The sequence below is a fragment of the Gadus chalcogrammus genome, chromosome 9, assembly GCF_026213295.1.
Source record: "Gadus chalcogrammus isolate NIFS_2021 chromosome 9, NIFS_Gcha_1.0, whole genome shotgun sequence".
NCBI lineage: Eukaryota > Metazoa > Chordata > Actinopteri > Gadiformes > Gadidae > Gadus > Gadus chalcogrammus.
The window spans coordinates 11534558-11554319 of record NC_079420.1 but is presented as its reverse complement, the minus strand read 5'-3'; the positions used below and the strand labels follow the sequence as shown (position 1 = coordinate 11554319).

The 19762-nt window shown below is 50.7% G+C and overlaps 1 protein-coding gene across 1 annotated transcript in view; it reads left to right on the top strand.

Moving 5' to 3' along the window:
• The window catches only part of ptprz1a (protein tyrosine phosphatase receptor type Z1a), a 33237-nt gene that overhangs the window by 10132 nt on the left and 3343 nt on the right, over positions 1-19762 (top strand). The window contains exons 10-29 of the mRNA XM_056598792.1: positions 1472-1656; positions 1961-2087; positions 3899-3936; positions 4121-4472; positions 4944-5102; positions 6093-6503; positions 9158-9296; positions 12529-12608; positions 12748-12830; positions 13105-13125; positions 13453-13549; positions 13658-13737; positions 13830-13964; positions 14241-14375; positions 14790-14953; positions 15955-16090; positions 16647-16793; positions 18228-18321; positions 18646-18719; positions 19528-19659. Of these exons, the coding sequence (XP_056454767.1) occupies positions 1472-1656; positions 1961-2087; positions 3899-3936; positions 4121-4472; positions 4944-5102; positions 6093-6503; positions 9158-9296; positions 12529-12608; positions 12748-12830; positions 13105-13125; positions 13453-13549; positions 13658-13737; positions 13830-13964; positions 14241-14375; positions 14790-14953; positions 15955-16090; positions 16647-16793; positions 18228-18321; positions 18646-18719; positions 19528-19659 (2789 nt within the window). The remainder of the gene's footprint in view (positions 1-1471; positions 1657-1960; positions 2088-3898; positions 3937-4120; positions 4473-4943; positions 5103-6092; positions 6504-9157; positions 9297-12528; positions 12609-12747; positions 12831-13104; positions 13126-13452; positions 13550-13657; positions 13738-13829; positions 13965-14240; positions 14376-14789; positions 14954-15954; positions 16091-16646; positions 16794-18227; positions 18322-18645; positions 18720-19527; positions 19660-19762) is intronic.

Genomic DNA, 19762 nt, shown 5'->3' with positions numbered 1-19762 from the left:
CACACACCTGGGACACACCCCTGATACACACACCTGGTACGGCACACACCTGGTACACAAACCTAGTACACACACACCTGGTACGGCACACACCTGGGACAAACCCCTGATACACACACCTGGTACGGAACACACCTGGTGGTACACACCTGATAAACACACACCTACACACACACCTATACAGAGGAGAGAGGAGAGGAGGAGGAGAGGAGGAGAGGAGGTGGTGCTCAGAATGGGTTTTGCTGTCCTACATCCCCGCAACGACCGACCAATCAGAGCACAGAGCTAGTGATCAATAGTATTGAACGGTTCTGATTGATCTGTGATGTGAAACCAGCCAGGATCAATTCATGCATCCAGAATGTTGTTTTAACAGGCAGCTGGTAGTTTCTCTGGTAGTCAACACTCGACAGTTTCATCCCTAGAGCGGCTCAATACCTAGAGTGGTATAGTCCAGCACATGACCAATGATCCGACGTTTATGATGCAGCCTCCAAAACATTTCTATGCTTGTTGTTGAAGTTCTATTGTGTGTTAACCCATATGTATCAGCAACTACTATTGGTACTAGTATTCCAGCTATTGATTGACCATGGTATACACCGACGTATTGTAGTTTATTGATAACCTCATCTTATTTTACACGGAGAGGGTTTTTCTATTGCGCTCGTCGTTCTAGTTGTGGTGAGAGATCGGAGGTCTTTACTTAACTCTGTCGAGGGGCGATCCTACCCTCTAGTGGCCGTGAGATGGAGGTTCAGCCTGGTGATGCCGACCAGAGTCAACGGGAGGGGAGTGAGTGAGAGAGAGTGATCGAGGGGGAAGGGGTGAGTGAGTGTGTGCATGTTTGAATGAGAGGTTTCTATATACCACTACTTGACAGCAAAGTCTAATGAATGATTGTAATTAGCTACCGAGACAGTAATGTTATGAGGTCCGACCGTCATCACGCTCATCACCGAGGTTCTGTGATGAGCCTGACAGCGTGAGGTTCTCCAGGTTCTAGATGTGGTTCTTCAGGTTCTAGATGAGGTTATGTGATGAGCACTGTGAGGTCCTCTAGGTTCTTAAGGTTCTGTGATGAGCAGGTTCTTCAGGTTCTAGGTGAGGTTCTTCAGGTTCTAGATGAGGTTCTTCAGGATCTAAAAGTTCTGTGATGAGCAGGTTCTTCAGGTTCTAGGTGAGGATCTTCAGGTTCTAGATGAGGTTCTTCAGGTTCTTAATGTTCTGTGATGAGCAGGTTCTTCAGGTTCTAGATGAGGTTCTGTGATGAGCACCGTGAGGTCCTCCAGGTTCTAAAGGTTCTGTGATGAGCAGGTTCTTCAGGTTCTAGGTGAGGATCTTCAGGTTCTAGATGAGGTTCTTCAGGTTCTTAATGTTCTGTGATGAGTAGGTTCTTCAGGTTCTTGATGATGTTCCGTGATGAGCACCGTGAGGTCCTCCAGGTTCTAAAGGTTCTGTGTGCCTCCAGAGTGCAGCTCGGAGCCAGAGAAGGTTCTGGCGGTGGCCCAGAACCGCAGCAGCCTGCTGGTGATGTGGGAGCGGCCGCGCTCCGTCTACGACGGTGCCATCGACCGCTACGCCGTCCGCTACCGGCCCGCCGGCAACCCCGCACTGCCTACCATCGAGTACCTCACGGACGGGGACCAGGACGTGGTGAGGGCCAGGGTCCCAGGGCCACAGGGTCTGGGTTTGATCCCCAATGTCCTCAGTCTACCTAGAGGCCTCCTAGAGCTAGATGACCCCCTGACCCATACCTGAGGTTCCATTCCCACTGGGGGAGCAAGGCATTAACACTGCCAGGGTTAGGGGTTGCATTCCCACTGGGCCCCTGCTAAGACTGTACACCCTCAAGTTCACCTCCACTCCCAGTGTCCCCAAGCTGGCCCGAGTGTTTAAACTCATGATTATTATTTCCTGTCTTACTGGTATTGAGTGTACTCTACCCTCCCACCACCAGGGGGCGATCCTGCAGGACCTCCTGGCTAACACCAGCTACAGCCTGGAGGTGGTGGCCGTCTGCACGGGAGGCCTCCTGGGACGGCTGAGTGACCAGCTGACCGTCACCATGCCGACCTACGACCCCGGTAAGAGCGACCCCGCCTCGCCCGGCCGTCTCCACGGAGACCGCGCCTAGCACACCTGTAGCAGGCTAGGCTAACGCTAGCGCTGACCGCTTGTCGACTGGCCCGTCAGAGACTCTGTAGCGCGGCGGAGAACCTCCACGACCGGGTTCTAAATCTACGCTTTATAGAACCCAACGGTTCTGCCATCTCTCCAGACTTTGGTCCTCAGAAACCTGAAACTATGCAACAGTTTGGTCTTCCCCCTGATCTCTCTGCTGGTCTGTCTCTTAGTTTTCCCCCCTGCTCTCTCTCTCTTCTCTCCCTCTGTTCTCTCTCCTGGTCGCTCTCTTGGTCTCCCCCCTGGTCTCTCTCCTGGTCTCTCTCTTGGTCTCCCCCCTGGTCTCTCTCTTGGTTCCTCTCCCCCTGTCTCTCTCCCTCTGAGGTGTCGTTCTTTCTCTGATGTTTTGGTTTGTATCTCTCTCTTGTTCATGACCTCTGAGTGACCCCTTTTATGTAAAAGTAAAACATAGCATTTGTATACAATGGAACTATATATATATATATATATATACAAAATAATAATATATATATAGTATATATATGATAATAATAAGTGTAATTTATGACTAAAGTTGATAATAAACTGGTCCATGTTGTACCAAGTTCTGTGTCGGTCTCCGCCTGCTCCTGTGTGACTGAATGCTACATGAACACCAGACCATCAAGTTAGCTAAAACTTGCTAAATTTTAGCTTCAATCCACCTGTGCTGTGTTCAGATATCCATACTTCCATGAGTACACCTAAACGTGTAGAACACTATCTGCACTCATGATGTCAGTGTTCCAAATCGAATACTAACCAGAAATTACGATCGCGACTGCCGACGCGGCTCGTCGTCACCCACCCAAAACATCCAGCTGTGAACTGTGAACACTTTACGCCTAGCAGCTATAATAATATGAAAGCTATAAAAGCTATAAAAGCTGTACATCAATCCACACTCAGCGGTCTGAGCGTTTTGAGTACACCATACGGGTCCTTTCAGTACACTTCTTTTCGCCCCGATCTTATTGGAACGCCCTACGTACTCAAACTAAGTATAGCAAGTACCGGAAGTATGGATATCGGAACACAGCACTAGTCATTATGCTAGCTAAAACAAGCTCAATGTTAGCCTCAATCAACCAGGTCATTATGTTAGCTATAACTAGCTCAATGTTAGCCTCAATCCACTAGGTCATTATGTTAGCTAAAACTACCTCAAACAACTCAAGCTCTTTGTTAGCTAAAACAACTTAGTTAACTATATTCTCTGTTAGCCTCAAGCTATCACCATAACTAACCTTAACCATTTCTATCCTCATTCCTATACTAACTATATCTAACCCAATACCTAATCCTAATCATCTCTAATCTAATACCTAATCCTAACCATCCCTAATCTAATACTTAAACCAAACCATCTCTAACCATATACCTACATTTAACCATCTCTACCCTAAAATACAGTATATGTGTGTGTCTGTGTGCGTGTGTGTGTATTTTTGTTTGTATGCAAGTGTGAGTGTGTGAGTGTGTGTGTGTGAGCGTGTGTGTGTGGGGACACACACAAAGGAAACACATAAAAAATCAACATTTAGTCCCCTGATGTTCACGTCACAATCAGTAATACACGCTCTGCACGCACACATATCTCCCAGAATCGACCAACCAGATCCGCCGTATCGAGCTGACCCCACCTTAATGAGGATGATGCTGTCTCTGCTCAGCCAATCACGTGGGAGGATTCCTCCTTCATCTACTCTAATATGAAACTTGTGTTTATTTCTAGTAGACTCGCTGGACTCTGCGTGGGACGATGTGAACGAGGTGAGCACACACACTCACATTCACAAACGCGCGCGCACGCACGCACACACACACACACACACACACACTATCTTCTGGTCCCGAGAGGAACCAGAAGAACTGTTGAGCAACAAATGATGAGCCAACCGGAAGTGGGTCAGGTGTGGAGGCGGGTTTAAATGATGTCACTTCCTGTCACCACCAGGGAGACTACGACCCAGACCCAGTCCAGGAGGAAGAGGAGGAGGAGGAAGAGGAGGAGAACGATGTTGTGCTCGTGGGGCAGGAGAAGGAGGTGGTAGAGGAGGAAGTTGAGGAGGAAGTGGGGAAGGAAGTGGAGGCGGGTTCACCCGTGTCCACAGACCCATCCAGAACCCCAGACCTCCTCCCACTCCTTCCTGACCCCAGAACCACCATCCAGGGTACCCCCACCCAGGGTACCTCCACCAAGAGTACCCCCACCCAGGGCACCTCCACCCAGGGTACCCCCACCCTTGCCCAGCCCACCCGGGGGCCAGTCGGGGCTGTGAGCTCCACGACAGCAGGGCTGCGCCACAGTACTTCCAGTCCGCCAGCAGGGGGCACTGCTGGACCAGGAGACAGAGGAAGAGAGCAGGAGGAATATAGTGGCATCCCACCGATACACAACCACACACACGCCAGCACAGAGACACAAAACACCACAGAAACACACAGAAGTACAGACACACACAACACCACGGACACACACACCAGCACAGATAGACACAACACCACAGACACACACACCAGCTCCGATTCACATAACACCACAGATATACACACCAGCACAGATAGACACCACAACAAGGAAACACACACCAGTACAGACACACACAACATCACAGATAGACATAACACCATGGAAGCACACAACACTAAAGACACACACACCACTACGGACACATACAACAACATCTCAAACATAAACACACCCAACAGTACAAGCACACTCAACAACACACACGTCCATGCCCCCTCCCCCGGTGCATATGACGGTAACCGTGGAGACGAGGAGGCCATCGCCAATTCAAACGCCACAGCAACAGGGAGTGAGAGGTCAGAGGTCAGCCTCATCCACCCACAATCCCGCGGGGTGTCCGAGAAACCCCAGCTGAGGACTACAACTCCCAGCATGCACTTCACCGGTATCCCGTCATACACCACCGGTGAGCATCAAGTCGCTCAGGCTTCCTCCTCCTCCTCCTCCTCTTCCTCAGCTCTGCTGGACCCCAGCCCGGCTAGCTCCGCCCCTTCCCCCTCCTGCTGCCTGCAAGCCCCTCCCCCTGCTGGCTCACAGCAGCATGACGCCTCCTCCTCGGCCACGCCCCCTGCTTCTGCCACGCCCCCCACCTCCCTCCACCCCCCCCTCTCTGATGGTGATGATGATGGTGGTGATGATGATGGTGGTGATGATGGTGGTGAGGGTGATGATGATGATGATGATGATGATGATGATGATGATGATGATGATGGTGATGGGGATAAAGATGACGATGAGTTGTCTGGGTCTTCATCGGGGGTCTACTCCGGTGACCTCCTCACCTCCTTTAGCGAGACTCCGCCCCTTCCCTCGGTCGGGTTGCCGTCGGCGACGCCAGAGCTCCCTCAATCGCCCCCTGTCCTCGCAGTGTCTCTCTCTCTCGCCCCGCCCCTCCTGCTCCCGCCGTCCTCTTCCTCCTCGGTTGGTGGAGGGGGGGAGGAGGAGTGGGGGTTTGAAGCTAGCGGTGGCTGCGGCTACGTGCTAGCGAGCTGCGGCGGCGGCGGAGGCATGGACGCCATGTGCTCCTGCTCGGTCGAACCCTCGCTGGCGCCGTTCCAGACACACGCCTCCTCCCCCCCGCCCTCCCCCTCCTCCTCCTCTCCTTCCGCTGCGTGGGAAGTAGCCGCTAGCATAGTGCGCCACGCTAGCAGCGCTACCTATGCTAGCGTAGCCACCAACCCCCCACGGGCTTCTTCCTCTGCGCCGGCTGAAAGACTGTCCTCCCGTCCTTCTCCTCCCTCCTCCTCCTCACACGTCCTCCTTCCTCCCCCCCCTCCCCCCACCAGTGACCCCTCCCTCTCTCTTACAGCCACGGACGACTTTGATTGGTCCCCCACGTCCGTCCACCACCCCTCCCCCTCCCCCTCTCCAATCTCCTCCCCCACCCCAGAGGGAGGGGCCTGGGGGGGCGTGGCCTCAGGCTCCGCCCAGCAGGAGGAGGACTTCTCCGCCTCCGGTGAAAGTGTACTTCCTGTTTCCCCCCGCATCACTTCCTCCTCCACCCCTCCCCCCCCCGCGGCCGAGACCACGCCCCCCACAGCCGAGACCCCGCCCCCCGACGACGAGCGCTCCTCCGCCTTCTACTTCGAGGCCGAGAGCGGGAGCGCTGCCGTTGCTACGGAGACGGGGGGCATGGCCTACATGGGGACCACGTTGAGCCCCTCCCCCTCGTCGTCATGGCGACGGCGAGCAGGGGAGGAGCAGAGCGGCTCGGGGGACACCTCCTCCGACTTCAGTATACCCGAGCACACGGAGAGAGACCTCCTCCTCGAGGAGGAGGGGGGGGAGGAGGAGGAGCTGGTGGAAGGTAAACAACTGAACCAGAGGCCCATGGGCCTCTATCCATCATCACTCAACCCTAAACCTCTAACACCACACCTTCAAACCCCAACCTCCATTCCTTACCCCTAAACCACTGAACCCTAACCTCTAAACCCTTACCCTCTAACCCAGGGGTTCTCAAGGTTTTGACAACTCAATGCCAATTTAGGAACCCAAAATTTGACTGAGGGCCGCCAAAAGAAAAAAAAATTGGCAGGAAACACCGCCAGCATCCCAGTGGTCAAAAAAAACATTGCACCGTGGACCTCCGGGAGTGAGGTCAAGTGAGGTCTAAATCACGAAACTGAGGTGAAAAAAGCTTGAAAGCTAGAGAGTCGACTTTTCTCTTTATATTCATTTATTTTTGTTATTATTATTATGATTTTTTTTTTTTTTTATATAACTTACATAATTATGTATGTCATTGCGGGCCGCCAGGAATGATTCCGCGGGCCGCCATTGGCCTGTGGGCCGCACTTTGAGAACCAATGCTCTAACCCCACACCTTCAAACCACTGACCTCGAAACCACTAAAACCTAACTTATAAACCCTTACCTCTAAACCCTTACCACTTAACCCTAACCTTTAAACCACTAAACCCTAACCTCTAAACCCTTAACATCTAAACAATTACCTCTAAACCCTTAACCTCTAAACACCTACCTCTTAACCCTAACCTCTGAACCCTAACCTCTAAATTACCTCGACCCTAACCTCTAAACCCTAACCTCTGAACCCTAACCTCTAAATTACCTCTAAACCCTAACCTCTAAACACCTACCTCTAAACCCTAACCTCTAACCTCTCAACACTTACCTCTAAACCAATAACCCCTAACATTTAAACCACTAAACCCTAACCTCTAAACCCTTTACTTCTAAACCCCTAACCACTAAACCCTGACCTCTGAACCACTAACCTCTAAACCACTCAACCTTTATCCCTCAACAACTAATCTTTAAACCCTAACCTCTAAATCCTAACCTCTAAACTTAGCCTAGCTTCTAAACCACTAAACCCTAACCTCATAGCTTCTAAACCCTAACCACTAAATGCCAATTTCTAAACCCTAACCACTAAACCCTAATCTCTAAATCCTAACCTCTAAACCACTAAACCCCAACCCTAACCTCTAACCCCTAACCTCTAAACCCTAACCTCTAATCCACTAAACCCTTACTGTTGACCTCTAAACCCTAACCTTTAATCCACTAAACTCTAACCTTTAAACCCTAACCACTAAACCATAACCCCTTACTGTTGACCTCTAGGGTTTAACCCTAACCTTTGACCCCTAGACCCTAACCCCTCCCCTCCCTGTGTCTGAACGCCAGTGTGTGTGCGGTGAGTCTGAGCCAATCAGGAGGCTCCTTAGAGCAGTAGCATCTCGTAGGCCTCGGAGTGAAGGTCAGTCCCAGCGCCCCATGAGGTGTGGCACTGGGACTCAGCCTCTGATTGCTCGTAGGTCTGGCCCATTCTGGAGGGCTTTGGGTATACCCCCTCCCTCCACCTGGAGGTCTAGGGTGACTGACCAGATAGGTTCCAGTGTATTGCTGAGTCGTCAGGGGGTCGATTCACCGCTGGCAGGTGCAGTTCGCCGACGCACCACAGGGGGGCAGCAGAACCCCTCGCGGATTCCGACCTCTCATAATTACTGTTCAGCTCAGCCACTCTGCTCAATCACGAAAGTTGCTAGTAAGCCTACTTAGAAAAAATGTTTTGGATTACAAACTAACTTTAACGTTAGTAGCAACATGTTTTTTGGCAGGAAAAGCCTTCGCGCGTTGAACACAAACAGCGAGTTACACATTCTCAGGGAACGCGTTCAATGCGCTCCTTTCATCGGTCGGCGCGCCTTTCAGCGAGCGGCTTCTGAATCTCACCTCAGCTCCATTCTCCTCCCAAACACGACTCACCTTTTGTCACTTTGAGTAGAAAACATTCAATCCAACCCTTTTCCCTGCTGTTATTGTTGGCTTTCTGAGTGGATGATGAATATTTACTGAATGAATGCCGGCTCGTTCTAGCTTGGCGGAAAAGCACAGCCGCCAAATACTAAATAGTTGTTAACAAGGATGACCTTGTCATTCAGCGGCTGAACGGAGCAGGTACGTTTTAACGGCGCGCGTTCCACGTCAAGGTTAGTCGATACTGGCGGGTTCTCTCCCTCTCCCCATCTGGTTTGCAAATGAGAAATAAAAGGTGTCGAGGTCGGCTCCGTTTGACGGTTATCATTGACATCATTCAGCGAACTGCGAACATGTGTGCGTGTGTGTGTGTGACTCTTAATTGACTTGACGAGAGGTGGGCGCTCGTGTGTGTGTGCGTGCGTGAGTGTGCTTGTGTGCATGTTTGCGTGCATGTGCAGGTTGCGTTCACGGTCGCCTCTCTGGGCTTTGAGGGGAGATTTTCGTGGCCTATGTGGCTGCTTGCATGCGTGTGTGTCTGTGTCTGTTTCTGCATGTGTGTGTCTGCGTGCGTGTGTCTACCAGTCGAGATAGATAGGGAATAGAACCAACAACCCTGGCAATGGTCATGCCTTTCTCTACCAGTGGGAGTGGAACCCCTAACCGTGCACGGCCAGTGCCTTGCTCTGCCGCCGAGGCAGACCTGATGAGTGTGTGTGTGTTCCTCCCCAGACGCAAGTAACAGCAGCCACGAGTCGCGGGTGGGGGCGGTGGGGCTGACGGAGGCGGGGGCGGTGGTGCCGCTGGCGGTGGTGTCGGTGCTGACCGGCCTCGGCCTCATGGTGCTGATGGGGATCCTGGTGTACTGGAGGTAGGCTCCTCCCCCTCCCTACGACCCCTCTGGGAGGCTCCTCCCCCTCACTACAGACCCCTTCTAGGAGGCTCTGAGTGGACCACCAGGACCACATAACTAACGTGTCTATCTCTGTTGGGAATGGGTTAACCTAGCCATAGTTAGTGCGTGGCACTTGGTTATATGAACATCCCCACTGTACCGACAGAGATATATTGTTGTTTCTCTTTCTTAGGACTAATGTACTTATTGTAGGTCGCTCTGGATAAAAGCGTCTGCTAAACGCCCTGAATCTAAAAGTAACGTGGGCTCAGAGAGACACACATGGCGATGTGTGTGAGTGTGAACAGGGTGGGTTCTGATGTAGGCCGGACGTAGGGACCCCACCCAGTGATCTGGGGAACGATGATGAAGGAGCAAACGAGAGACCGCTGAAGTAGAACATCCAAAACGTTCCTCCTCACCTGAAGAGCTCTCGATGTTAAACACAAACCATTCAACGCTGCACTTAGACACTGAGGAAATTCTGTTCTACTCACCACATTCATACTGTCAGCCAATCACAGGGTTAGAGTGAAACACACTGTCAGCAAATCACAGGGCTAGAGTGAACACACTTTCAATCAATCACAGGGCTAGAGCGAACACCCTGTCAGCCAATCACAGGGCTAGAGCAAACACACTGTCAGCCATCACAGGGCTAGAGCGAACACACTGTCGGCCAATCACAGAGCTAGAGTAAACAAACACACGGCCGGCCAATCACAGGGCGAGCGAATCACCACACTGTATGGTTTGTGTGTGTGTGTGTGTGTGTGTGTGTGTGTGTGTGTGTGTGTGTGTGTGTGTGTGTATATATAGTGTGTTTGTGTGTCTGTATATATAGTGTGTGTAAATTGTGTTTTTTATGTTTATTTATTTATTTATTTTTATGTGTGTGTGTGGATATGGTGTGTGTTTTTGTGTATGTGTGTGTGTTTGTGATTGGACTTCCATTTTTGCTCTCCTTTGGCCTTGAGATGTTTGTTACCAGAATTCATAGCGTGTTGAGTCGTCTCTCTGATGGAGGGGAAGAGTGCTCCTCCTCCTCCTCCCTTTGTCTCTCAAAGTGTCGTCTCCTCCTCCTGCTCCTCCTCCTCCCTTTGTCTCTCAAAGTGTCCTCTCCTCCTCCTCTTCCTCCCCTCCTTTGTCTCTCAGAGTGTCATCTCGTCCTCCTCCCTTTATCTCTCAGAGTGTCCTCCCCTCCTTCTCCTCCGCCACCCTTTGTCTCTCAGAGTGTCCTCTCCTCCTCCTCCTCCTCCCTTTGTCTCTCAAAGTGTCCTCTCCTCCTCCTCCTCCCTTTGTCTCTCAGAGTGTCCTCTCCTCCTCCTCCTCCTCCCTTTGTCTCTCAGAGTGTCCTCTCCTCCTCAACCACCTCCCTTTGTCTCTTAGTGTCCTCTCCTCCTTCTCCTACTCCTCCTCCTCCACCACCTCCCTTTGTCTCTCAGAGTGTCCTCTCCTCCTTCTCCTCCTCCTCCCTTTGTCTCTCAATGTCCTCTCCTCCTTCTCCTCCTCCCTTTTTCTCTCAGAGTGTCCTCTCCTCCTCCTCCTCCTCCCTTTGTCTCTCAGAGTGTCCTCTCCTCCTCCTCCTCCTCCCTTTGTCTCTCAGAGTGTCCTCTCCTCCTCCTCCCTTTGTCTCTCAGAGTGTCCCCTCCTCCTCCACCACCTCCCTTTGTCTCTCAGTGTCCTCTCCTCCTTCTCCTCCTCCCTTTGTCTCTCAGAGTGTCCTCTCCTCCTTCTCCTACTCCTCCCTTTGTCTCTCAGAGTGTCCTCTCCTCCTTCTCCTACTCCACCACCTCCCTTTGTCTCTCAGTGTCCTCTCCCGCTCACCTTCAGAACACAGCATTGTTTTTTGTTTTGTCTGCCTCGCTAAGCTGGTAACGCTAAGCTGCCAGCCTCCCAGCACCGGGCGTGGTGGGCTCAGCCCCCCAGGGACGCTTGGGGCCCCTCCCCTGGGGTGCCCCCCCCCCCTGGGGTCTGGGCGGGGGAAAGAACATCGCCCTGATTACAGAGGAACATGAGCGCTCGTGTAGCGCGCTGTAAGCCGCGGGTCAGAGGTCAGACCTGCTTAATCCACCCCCCCCCCCCCCCCCCCCACCACCTTATCCCTGCCCTCCGCAAGTCAGCAACACAAAGTCACAGCAAAACATCTGGAGCAGAGACATCTGCAGACCATAACATATCAGAAAACATCTGGAGTAAAGACATCTACAGACAATAACACATCTGTAAACATCTGGAGTAGAGACATCTTCAGACCATTACATCTCTGTAAACATAGTAAACATCTGGAGTAGAATCTATAAACATCTGTAGACCGTATTAACATCTGGAGAGGTTACATCTGTAGACCCTAAAACATCTGCAGACCATATAACAACACGTAGAACAAAGATTATACAAACACGTGACAAGAGAAGAAGGAAGTTGGAGTAGTGCCGAGTCTTTACGATCTACAGCAGAATCCACCTGGTGCTACACTGAGTTCAGCAGCTACAACGCCAGCTACAGTGTTCACCCAGAACACCACTGGCTCAAGTCACTGGGGCACTGGGGGAAGCGGCATTATGTGGCAGGAAGTTGATGTGGGGAGAGTAGTGGTTGTGAACCTGGTGTCTCTACCTGAGCCAGAAGAAGACGGGCTCCGGTGAAGACCCTCGGAGTGGAGGAGGAGCGGAGTAGACCCTCGGATCGAAGGAGGACCCTCGAGCGGAGGAGGATTCGAGGGTCGGGCCACCGCGGGCTCGTCTCTGATCCCCTTAAAAACGTGTCGGATTAAGGCAGACATCTTTTCTTCGTGTCGGAGAGAGATTACAACGTTTTCAAATGGCCCTGACGCACTCATCGCCACAATAAAAACCCCCTGCTGTGTTTTCACCGAGCTGAGCAACCGGGACACGTGTATACGCTGGTTTAGTCGGGTCACAACACGACTTCATCTGACATCAGTACATCGTCGTTATTCTATAGTTCCTCAAGCAGACCTCAACCACATCATCTGTATCGAATCATTCTACTATTCTAATATTTGAACTTAATTTCAACATGTTGAGTAAAAGCTGTCTCTTTTATCTTTTGCATGACTCTAAATGGTCTAAGTTTTATAAGTACCCCTGTACGATCTGTCTGACCTCTCTACGACCCATGTCTGACCTCTTAACTCCCCCCTGTCTGGCCCCTGTGTGACCCCTGCCTGACCCCTGTTTTCCAGGAACTGTTTCCAGACGGCCAGCTTCTACATCGAGGACAGCAACTCCCCTCGCGTCATCACCCAGACGGCCTTTAACACAGGCGAGTACAGGCACAGACAGACAGACAGACGGACGGACGGACACTTACTCACTCACTCACTCACCTTTATTGACGTGTTGTCATGATGTTGTCATGGTCGCTGTGTTGTTGTTCTTGACGTTGTTGCTGTTGACGTCAGACCACGAGGCGGTCCCTGTGAAGGAGTTCGTCAGACACGTGGCCGAGATGCACCAATCACACGGTTTCTCCCGGGAGTTCGAGGTACTTGGGGTCGCTTCACCACATGGTGGAGTGGAAACAGTGGGAACACTGGGAACAGTTGGAACTGTAGGAAAGTGTCTAGCGCTTCCACTGAAAAACCAATGTGCATGTAGAGGGGTCGCAGATCAAAGCTCATGCCCTGTGGTGACCCTCGACCTGTAGCCAACGTCTGCTCTGCTTCTCTTTTGGTCATTTTGGTTTGCTGTGTCTGTGATGACATCATGGCTGCCTTCCTCATCATCATCATCATCATCATTATCATCATCATCCTCAGATCCTGAAGGAGAGCTATGAGGTGAGAGCCTCCACATTCAGCATCGTCCAAACCTAGCATGCTGCAAACTGGCATGCTGCACTTCTGGCATGCTCTACACCTAGCCTTCTACACATCTAGCACCCATCATGCTACACACATAGCATGCTTTACACCTAGCTTGCTGCACACCTAGCATGCTTTACACCTGCTCAAGCCTGGCTTTTTTCACACCCGTCAGCTAACATGCTTCACAACTAGTATTGGTCACTACAGCGAGCTCTTCTTCAGAGCTCTAGACTAGAAGCTGAAGCGCTGGTTATTTATGGCCCAGCCGGCGTTCAGAGCTCTTTGTGTGGTTGGGTCCAGGAGCTCCAGGCGTACTCCATGGACATCGGCATGACATCGGACAGCGCCCGGCACCCGGACAACAAGACCAAGAACCGCTACGTCAACGTGCTGGCATGTGAGTGGTTAACGGAGCCCCCCCTCGGGTCTGGAACCATCCGGAGGCTTCACTGGGGACTGGGTAGGTGGAACCAGACTCATATTGACGTTGTGGTTCCCCCTGCAGACGACCACAGCAGAGTCCGTCTGTCCACCCAGACGGACAGCGGGCAGACGGGGGATTACATCAATGCCAACTACGTGGACGTAAGGAACCGCTTCATCCTCTCAGACCAGGGGTCTCTAGCTGGCTCTGAACCAGTTCAAACCAGTTGTGTGTGTACTCTACGTGTGTGCAGGGTTTCAACCGGCCCAGGGCGTACATCGCGGCCCAGGGCCCGCTGCGCTCCAGCGTGGACGACTTCTGGAGGATGGTGTGGGAGCAGAGGACCGGGGTCATCGTCATGATCACCAACCTGATGGAGAACGGACGGGTGGGGCCACGCCGCCACCGCTAGCTGCTGATAGCAGACTGACTAGCTAGCTGTGACGGCATTAACAGAGCGATGTTTTCAGTCCCACAGACAATTAGTTTCAATATCAAAATACTTTAAGGTGAACAAAGGCGCATGTAAACATAACGGCAACAACATCGAGTTCTGTAAAGGGATCGATGTCCTAACTGTGGACTCATACATAGCCGTGTGACAGATCGAACCTATGAACGCTGCGCTGAATTTATGTCGCCCCCCCCCCCTCCCCCCGTTCAGAGGAAGTGTGACCAGTACTGGCCAATGGAGAGCCAGGAGGAGTACGGTGGCTTCCTGGTAACGGTGAAGAGCGTGAAGGAGCTGGCGTTCTACACCCAGAGGACCTTCACCCTCCGCAACACACGCCTCAAGAAGGTCAGCGAGCCGGCAGGGCCACACCCCACAATACCGCATGACTCCACCTTGAGCAGGGCTACGCCCCCTAACACTGCATGGTTCCACCCCAACGCAGGGCCACGCCCCCAAACACTGCATGACGCCACCCCACCAAGTGCCACGGAATTCCCTTAACTTATTCAGTCTTTTAAAGTGGTTAAAGTGTATTTTTAAAGTGTTTAAGTGGACTTCCCAGGCATCGAACAAGTGGTTATAGCGTAGCTCTGGTCCCGTCTGTAGCGTCTACAGGCTTTATCTCCATTTCTATTGATCTAGTTGTGGGGGCCGCCCCGGCCGGTAGACGAAGGGTTCAACCGGTCGACGCCTCCTCTGATGTTAGTCCATCCTGGAGGCGGATTCTTCGGTGGATAATACTTCCTGTCTCCTCCCCAGGGGTCCCAGAAGGGTCGTGGCGCAGAGCAGACGGTGTTGCACTTCCAGTACACCCAGTGGCCGGACATGGGGGTCCCGGAGTACGCCCTGCCGCTCCTCACCTTCATACGCAGGTCCTCCCAGGCCCGGACCCCCGACATGGGGCCCGTGGTGGTGCACTGCAGGTAGGGTGAGACCAGACCGGTGTGCACCAGTCTGAGTAGAGGGCCGAGCTCCAGACAGACTGGAACCTTTAGGGAAACATGATTTACAGGCTCTAATAAGCAGAGAGCTCTTAAACGTTTGACTGCTGAAGGACTTGAAATTCACATTAGTGGACACCCTGCCCTGTCCTCCATGGACACCCTGACCCTGTCCAATCCCCCTTGGACAGTACGCTAAGAAGCGTATCAGTGACATCTGTTCAAGTGTCTTCTAAACACTCTTGTCTCACCAACCTTCACCTCATTATAAACCAAAGCCTTGGAACATATACATAAAACTCAAAAGGATGTTTCATAATAATTAATAACCAAAGCAAACGAGTAACAGTATGATAGTACGTTTTCCTTGTGCTTGACATTGTATTAACAGTATTGTATTCCCCCAAACCTCTGAGCTATCTAAGAGAAATGCAACTAAAGTAGCAATCTGCCTTCTCCATGGCTTCTGGTAATCGTCTCTCGAATTATGGAAATAAATAATTAAAACAGATGATATAACAGGCCTTTGTGCAAAACCATCAATCCCATCATAAAAAAGAACTGCTCCCTTCTCCTTAGAAATCAAAGTACTTTCCAAGTTCTCCAACTCTTTAATAACAAAAACAGATTGCTGCCTTTTTAATTGGAGATTAGATAGAGATTTCATACAAATGTTTCCGTCTATGAGACCCTCAAGGACACCCAAAGTCTGGTTGGATATTCTGCTTTTTAAATCTTTTCTTTCAAAGGAGCTTCAACATGACCCTTATTGCACCACCACCATAGGATGGCGGCCAGTGACCTGAACCTCCATAGAATGGTGGCCTAATGACCTCCACCACCATAGGATGTTAGCCAATGACCTCCACCCCCATAGGATGTTGGCCAATGACCTCCACCTCCCTAGGATGGCCGCCAAAGACCTCCATCACCCTAGGATGGTGGCCTAATACCCTCCTCTAAACGTTGTCTCTGGGGTCCAGTGCGGGGGTGGGCCGGACCGGGACCTACCTGGTCCTGGACAGCATGCTGCAGCAGATCCGCCAGCAGGGGACCGTCAACATCAAGGGCTTCCTGCAGCACATCCGCACCCAGAGGAACTTCCTGGTCCAGACGCAGGTCAGGACCTGTATAAACCCGCCCCCTCAACCCCCTAAGAGGATCACATGATCTCTGTTTACGTAGAACTCGTTCATCTACAGTTCAGGAGCAGGACGTGTTCCTCTGTGTGGTCAGCAGAAGGTGTTCAAAGTTCAACGATTTTTTATTGGTCACATCCTGTTGTGTGTTCCTCTTTGTGTTCAGCAGAACGTTCCTCTCTCTGTGCTCAGCAGTATGTGTTCCTCTGTGTGCTCAGCAGTATGTGTTCCTCTGTGTGCTCAGCAGTATGTGTTCCTCTGTGTGCTCAGCAGTATGTGTTCCTCTGTGTGCTCAGCAGTATGTGTTCCTCTGTCTGTTCTCAGCAGCAGTATGTGTTCCTCTGTCTGTTCTCAGCAGCAGTACGTGTTCCTCTGTGTGCTCAGCAGTATGTGTTCCTCTGTCTGTTCTCAGCAGCAGTACGTGTTCCTCTGTCTGTTCTCAGCAGCAGTATGTGTTCCTCTGTCTGTTCTCAGCAGCAGTATGTGTTCCTCTGTCTGTTCTCAGCAGCAGTATGTGTTCCTCTGTCTGTTCTCAGCAGCAGTATGTGTTCCTCCATGATGTTCTGGTGGAGGCCGTCCAGACCAGGGAGGCGGAGGTGGGCTCCGCTCTGCTCCACCGCTACGTGGACGAGCTCCTGACCTCCGGGCCGTCGGGGAACACCAGGCTGGAGAAGCAGTTTAAGGTGAGCAGCGGACCGGCCACTGTGCTGCTGTGACAGAGACATCTACTAGTACTACAACCACTACAGAGATGTGTACTAGTACTACAGAGAGGTGTACTACTACTGAGATATGTACTAGTACTACAACCACTACAGAGATGTGTACTAGTACTACAGAGAGGTGTACTACTACTGAGATATGTACTAGTACTACAACCACTACAGAGATGTGTACTACAACTACTAAAGAGATATGTACTAGTACTACAGAGAGGTGTACTACTACAGAGATATGTACTATTACCACAACCACTACAGAGATATGTACTTGTACTAGTACTACAGAGAAATATGTACTACAGAGATATATGTACTAATACAGAGATATGTACTAGTACTACAGAAATATATGTACTAATACAGATATGTATTACCACAGAGACATGTACTAGTAATACAGAGATACATGTACTACTACAGAGATATGTACTAGTACTACTACAGAGATGTGTACTACTACTACAGAGATATGTACCACTACTACAGATATGTTCTAGGACTACTACTACAGAGATATATGTACTACTACAGAGATATGTACTACTACTACTACTACTACTACAGAGATATGTACTAGCACTAGTACTACAGAGATATATGTACTACTACTACTACTACAGAGATATGTACTAGCACTAGTACTACAGAGATATATGTACTACTACAGAGATATGTAATACTACTAGTACAGAGATATGTACTAGGACTACTACTGTAGAGATATGTACTAGCACTAGTACTACAGAGGTATATGTACTATAACAGAGATATGTACTAATACTACTGAGATATGTATTACCACAGAGACATGTACTACCACAGAGACAATTAGAAAATATAAATAAAATAAAAATATTAGAAAATAAAAATAAAAATGACAATGGTGCAATGGAGAGGTTAAATGGCGGAGGGAATATTCTGAACAGAAAGTTTACTGAACAATGATAGAAGCTGAACTCACCTGATAGCAGATAAAAGCTGAACTTACCTCAAAGCAGAAAGAAGCTGAACTAATTTCATGTCTGTATTGTATTGTAGTTCTACGGTGTGATTAGACCATCAGTAAAAGGAGCCGGAGCCTCCAGTATTTCAATGGGCGTTACACACCCGCTCCTCGGAGGCTATCAAAGGGCTGCAGAGCCCTTTGATAGCCGAGCTGTTGTCCATAGTCAGAAGTTCAGACAGAACGTCCTTGACTTGAGCCTCCACGTAAAGCAGCTGAAGAGAGCAGGTGGACAGGAGCTGCTGAGATGGCCCTCTCTGCTGGTGAGATGGCCCTCTCTGCTGGTGAGATGGCCCTCACTGCCGGTGAGATGGCCCTCACTGCCGGTGAGACGGCCCTCGGCGCGGCGAGGTTGCTGGTTCTGATCCTCAATGTCTCCTCCGTCTCCTCAGCTCATCTCCCTGCCCGGAGGCCAACACGGGGACTTCTCCGCCGCCATGAGGGAATCGAACCGCAGCAAGAACCGGCCATCCTCTGTGATCCCTGGTGAGACACTCAGTAGCATAGTAAGGGTTAATGAGACACTAAGTGATAAAGTAAGGGTTAGTGTATGAGAGACTAAGTGATAAGTAAGGGTTAGTGTATGAGAGACTAAGTCATAAGTAAGGGTTAGTGTATAAGAGACTAAGTGATAAAGTAAGGGTTAGTGTTTGAGAGACTAAGTGATAAAGTAAGGGTTAGTGTATAAGAGACTAAGGGTAAGGGTTAGTGTAGTGGTGAGAGGGGGGGCCGGTCACAGGCCATGGTGTGACTCTAGGATTGTGAATCTACACGATCTATCATAGAAGCTAACCCTCTGATGTGTTCCAGTGGAGAGCTCCCGCGTGCGTCTCTCCACAAGCTCAGAGGATGCCTCGGACTACATCAACGCCTCTTTCATCACAGTGAGAACCTTCAACAAACTCATTTGACTTCCCAACCATACTCCTGGCTAGCCGCGGTGCATCCATTAAAAACGAACGTGCTTGCTAAGCTGTATATATATTAAACTGGTGCCATGCCGTAATTCCGACACCTCATTGTTCCGACGTCTCAATGGTCCGAAATATTTCCCGTTAGATCGACATGCCACTATGCCGAAGGTTCAAAGTTACGAAAACGGAACCCATTGTTCCGAAGGTCCGTTTGTCCGATAAGTCAAACAAGAGGCGCATTATAGGCCAACGGTTCAATATGCCGAATAGGCCTACACATAAAGACTTTTATACCGTCGGCCTAATGCGCTTCCTTTTGGAAAAGTCGGACAAACTGCCCTTCGGAACAATGGGTTCCGTTTTCGTAACATTGAACCGTCAGCATAGTGGCATGTCGATCTAATGGGAAATATTTCGGACCATTAAGACGTCGGAACAATGAGGTGTCGGAATTACGGGCAGGCCCCTTTAAACTAGCATGTTACACTAGCATTTGAACTAGCATGCTAGTAAGCATGCTAACCAGCACGTAAAACTAGCTTGCTAACCAGCATGTTTAACTAGCATGCTAACTAGCATGTTAAACTAGCACGCTAACCAGCATGTTTAACTAGCATGTTAAAGTCACATTCTAACCAGCCTGTTAAACTAGCATGCTAACCAACCTCTTCAACTAGCGTGCCAACCAGCATGTTAACCTAGTGTGCTAGCCAGCCTGTTCACCCGTCCTGCCGTCCTGTGGTCCTGTTCACCCGATCTGCCATCCTTCCGTCCTCAGGGCTACCGGCGCTGCAGGGAGTTCCTTGTGACCCAGCGGCCGCTGCCCTCCACGGTCCGGGACTTCTGGACGATGGTCTGGGACCAGGGGGTCCAGACCATCGTCTCTCTGCCCGACGGCGACCACAGCACTGTGAGTTTCCCCACAGAGAATCATTCCTACTAACCAGTTGGGTTCAGACTGAATGAGACGAGATTAACGATGACCACAGACTAGTGTTGCACAGTGTATTCTC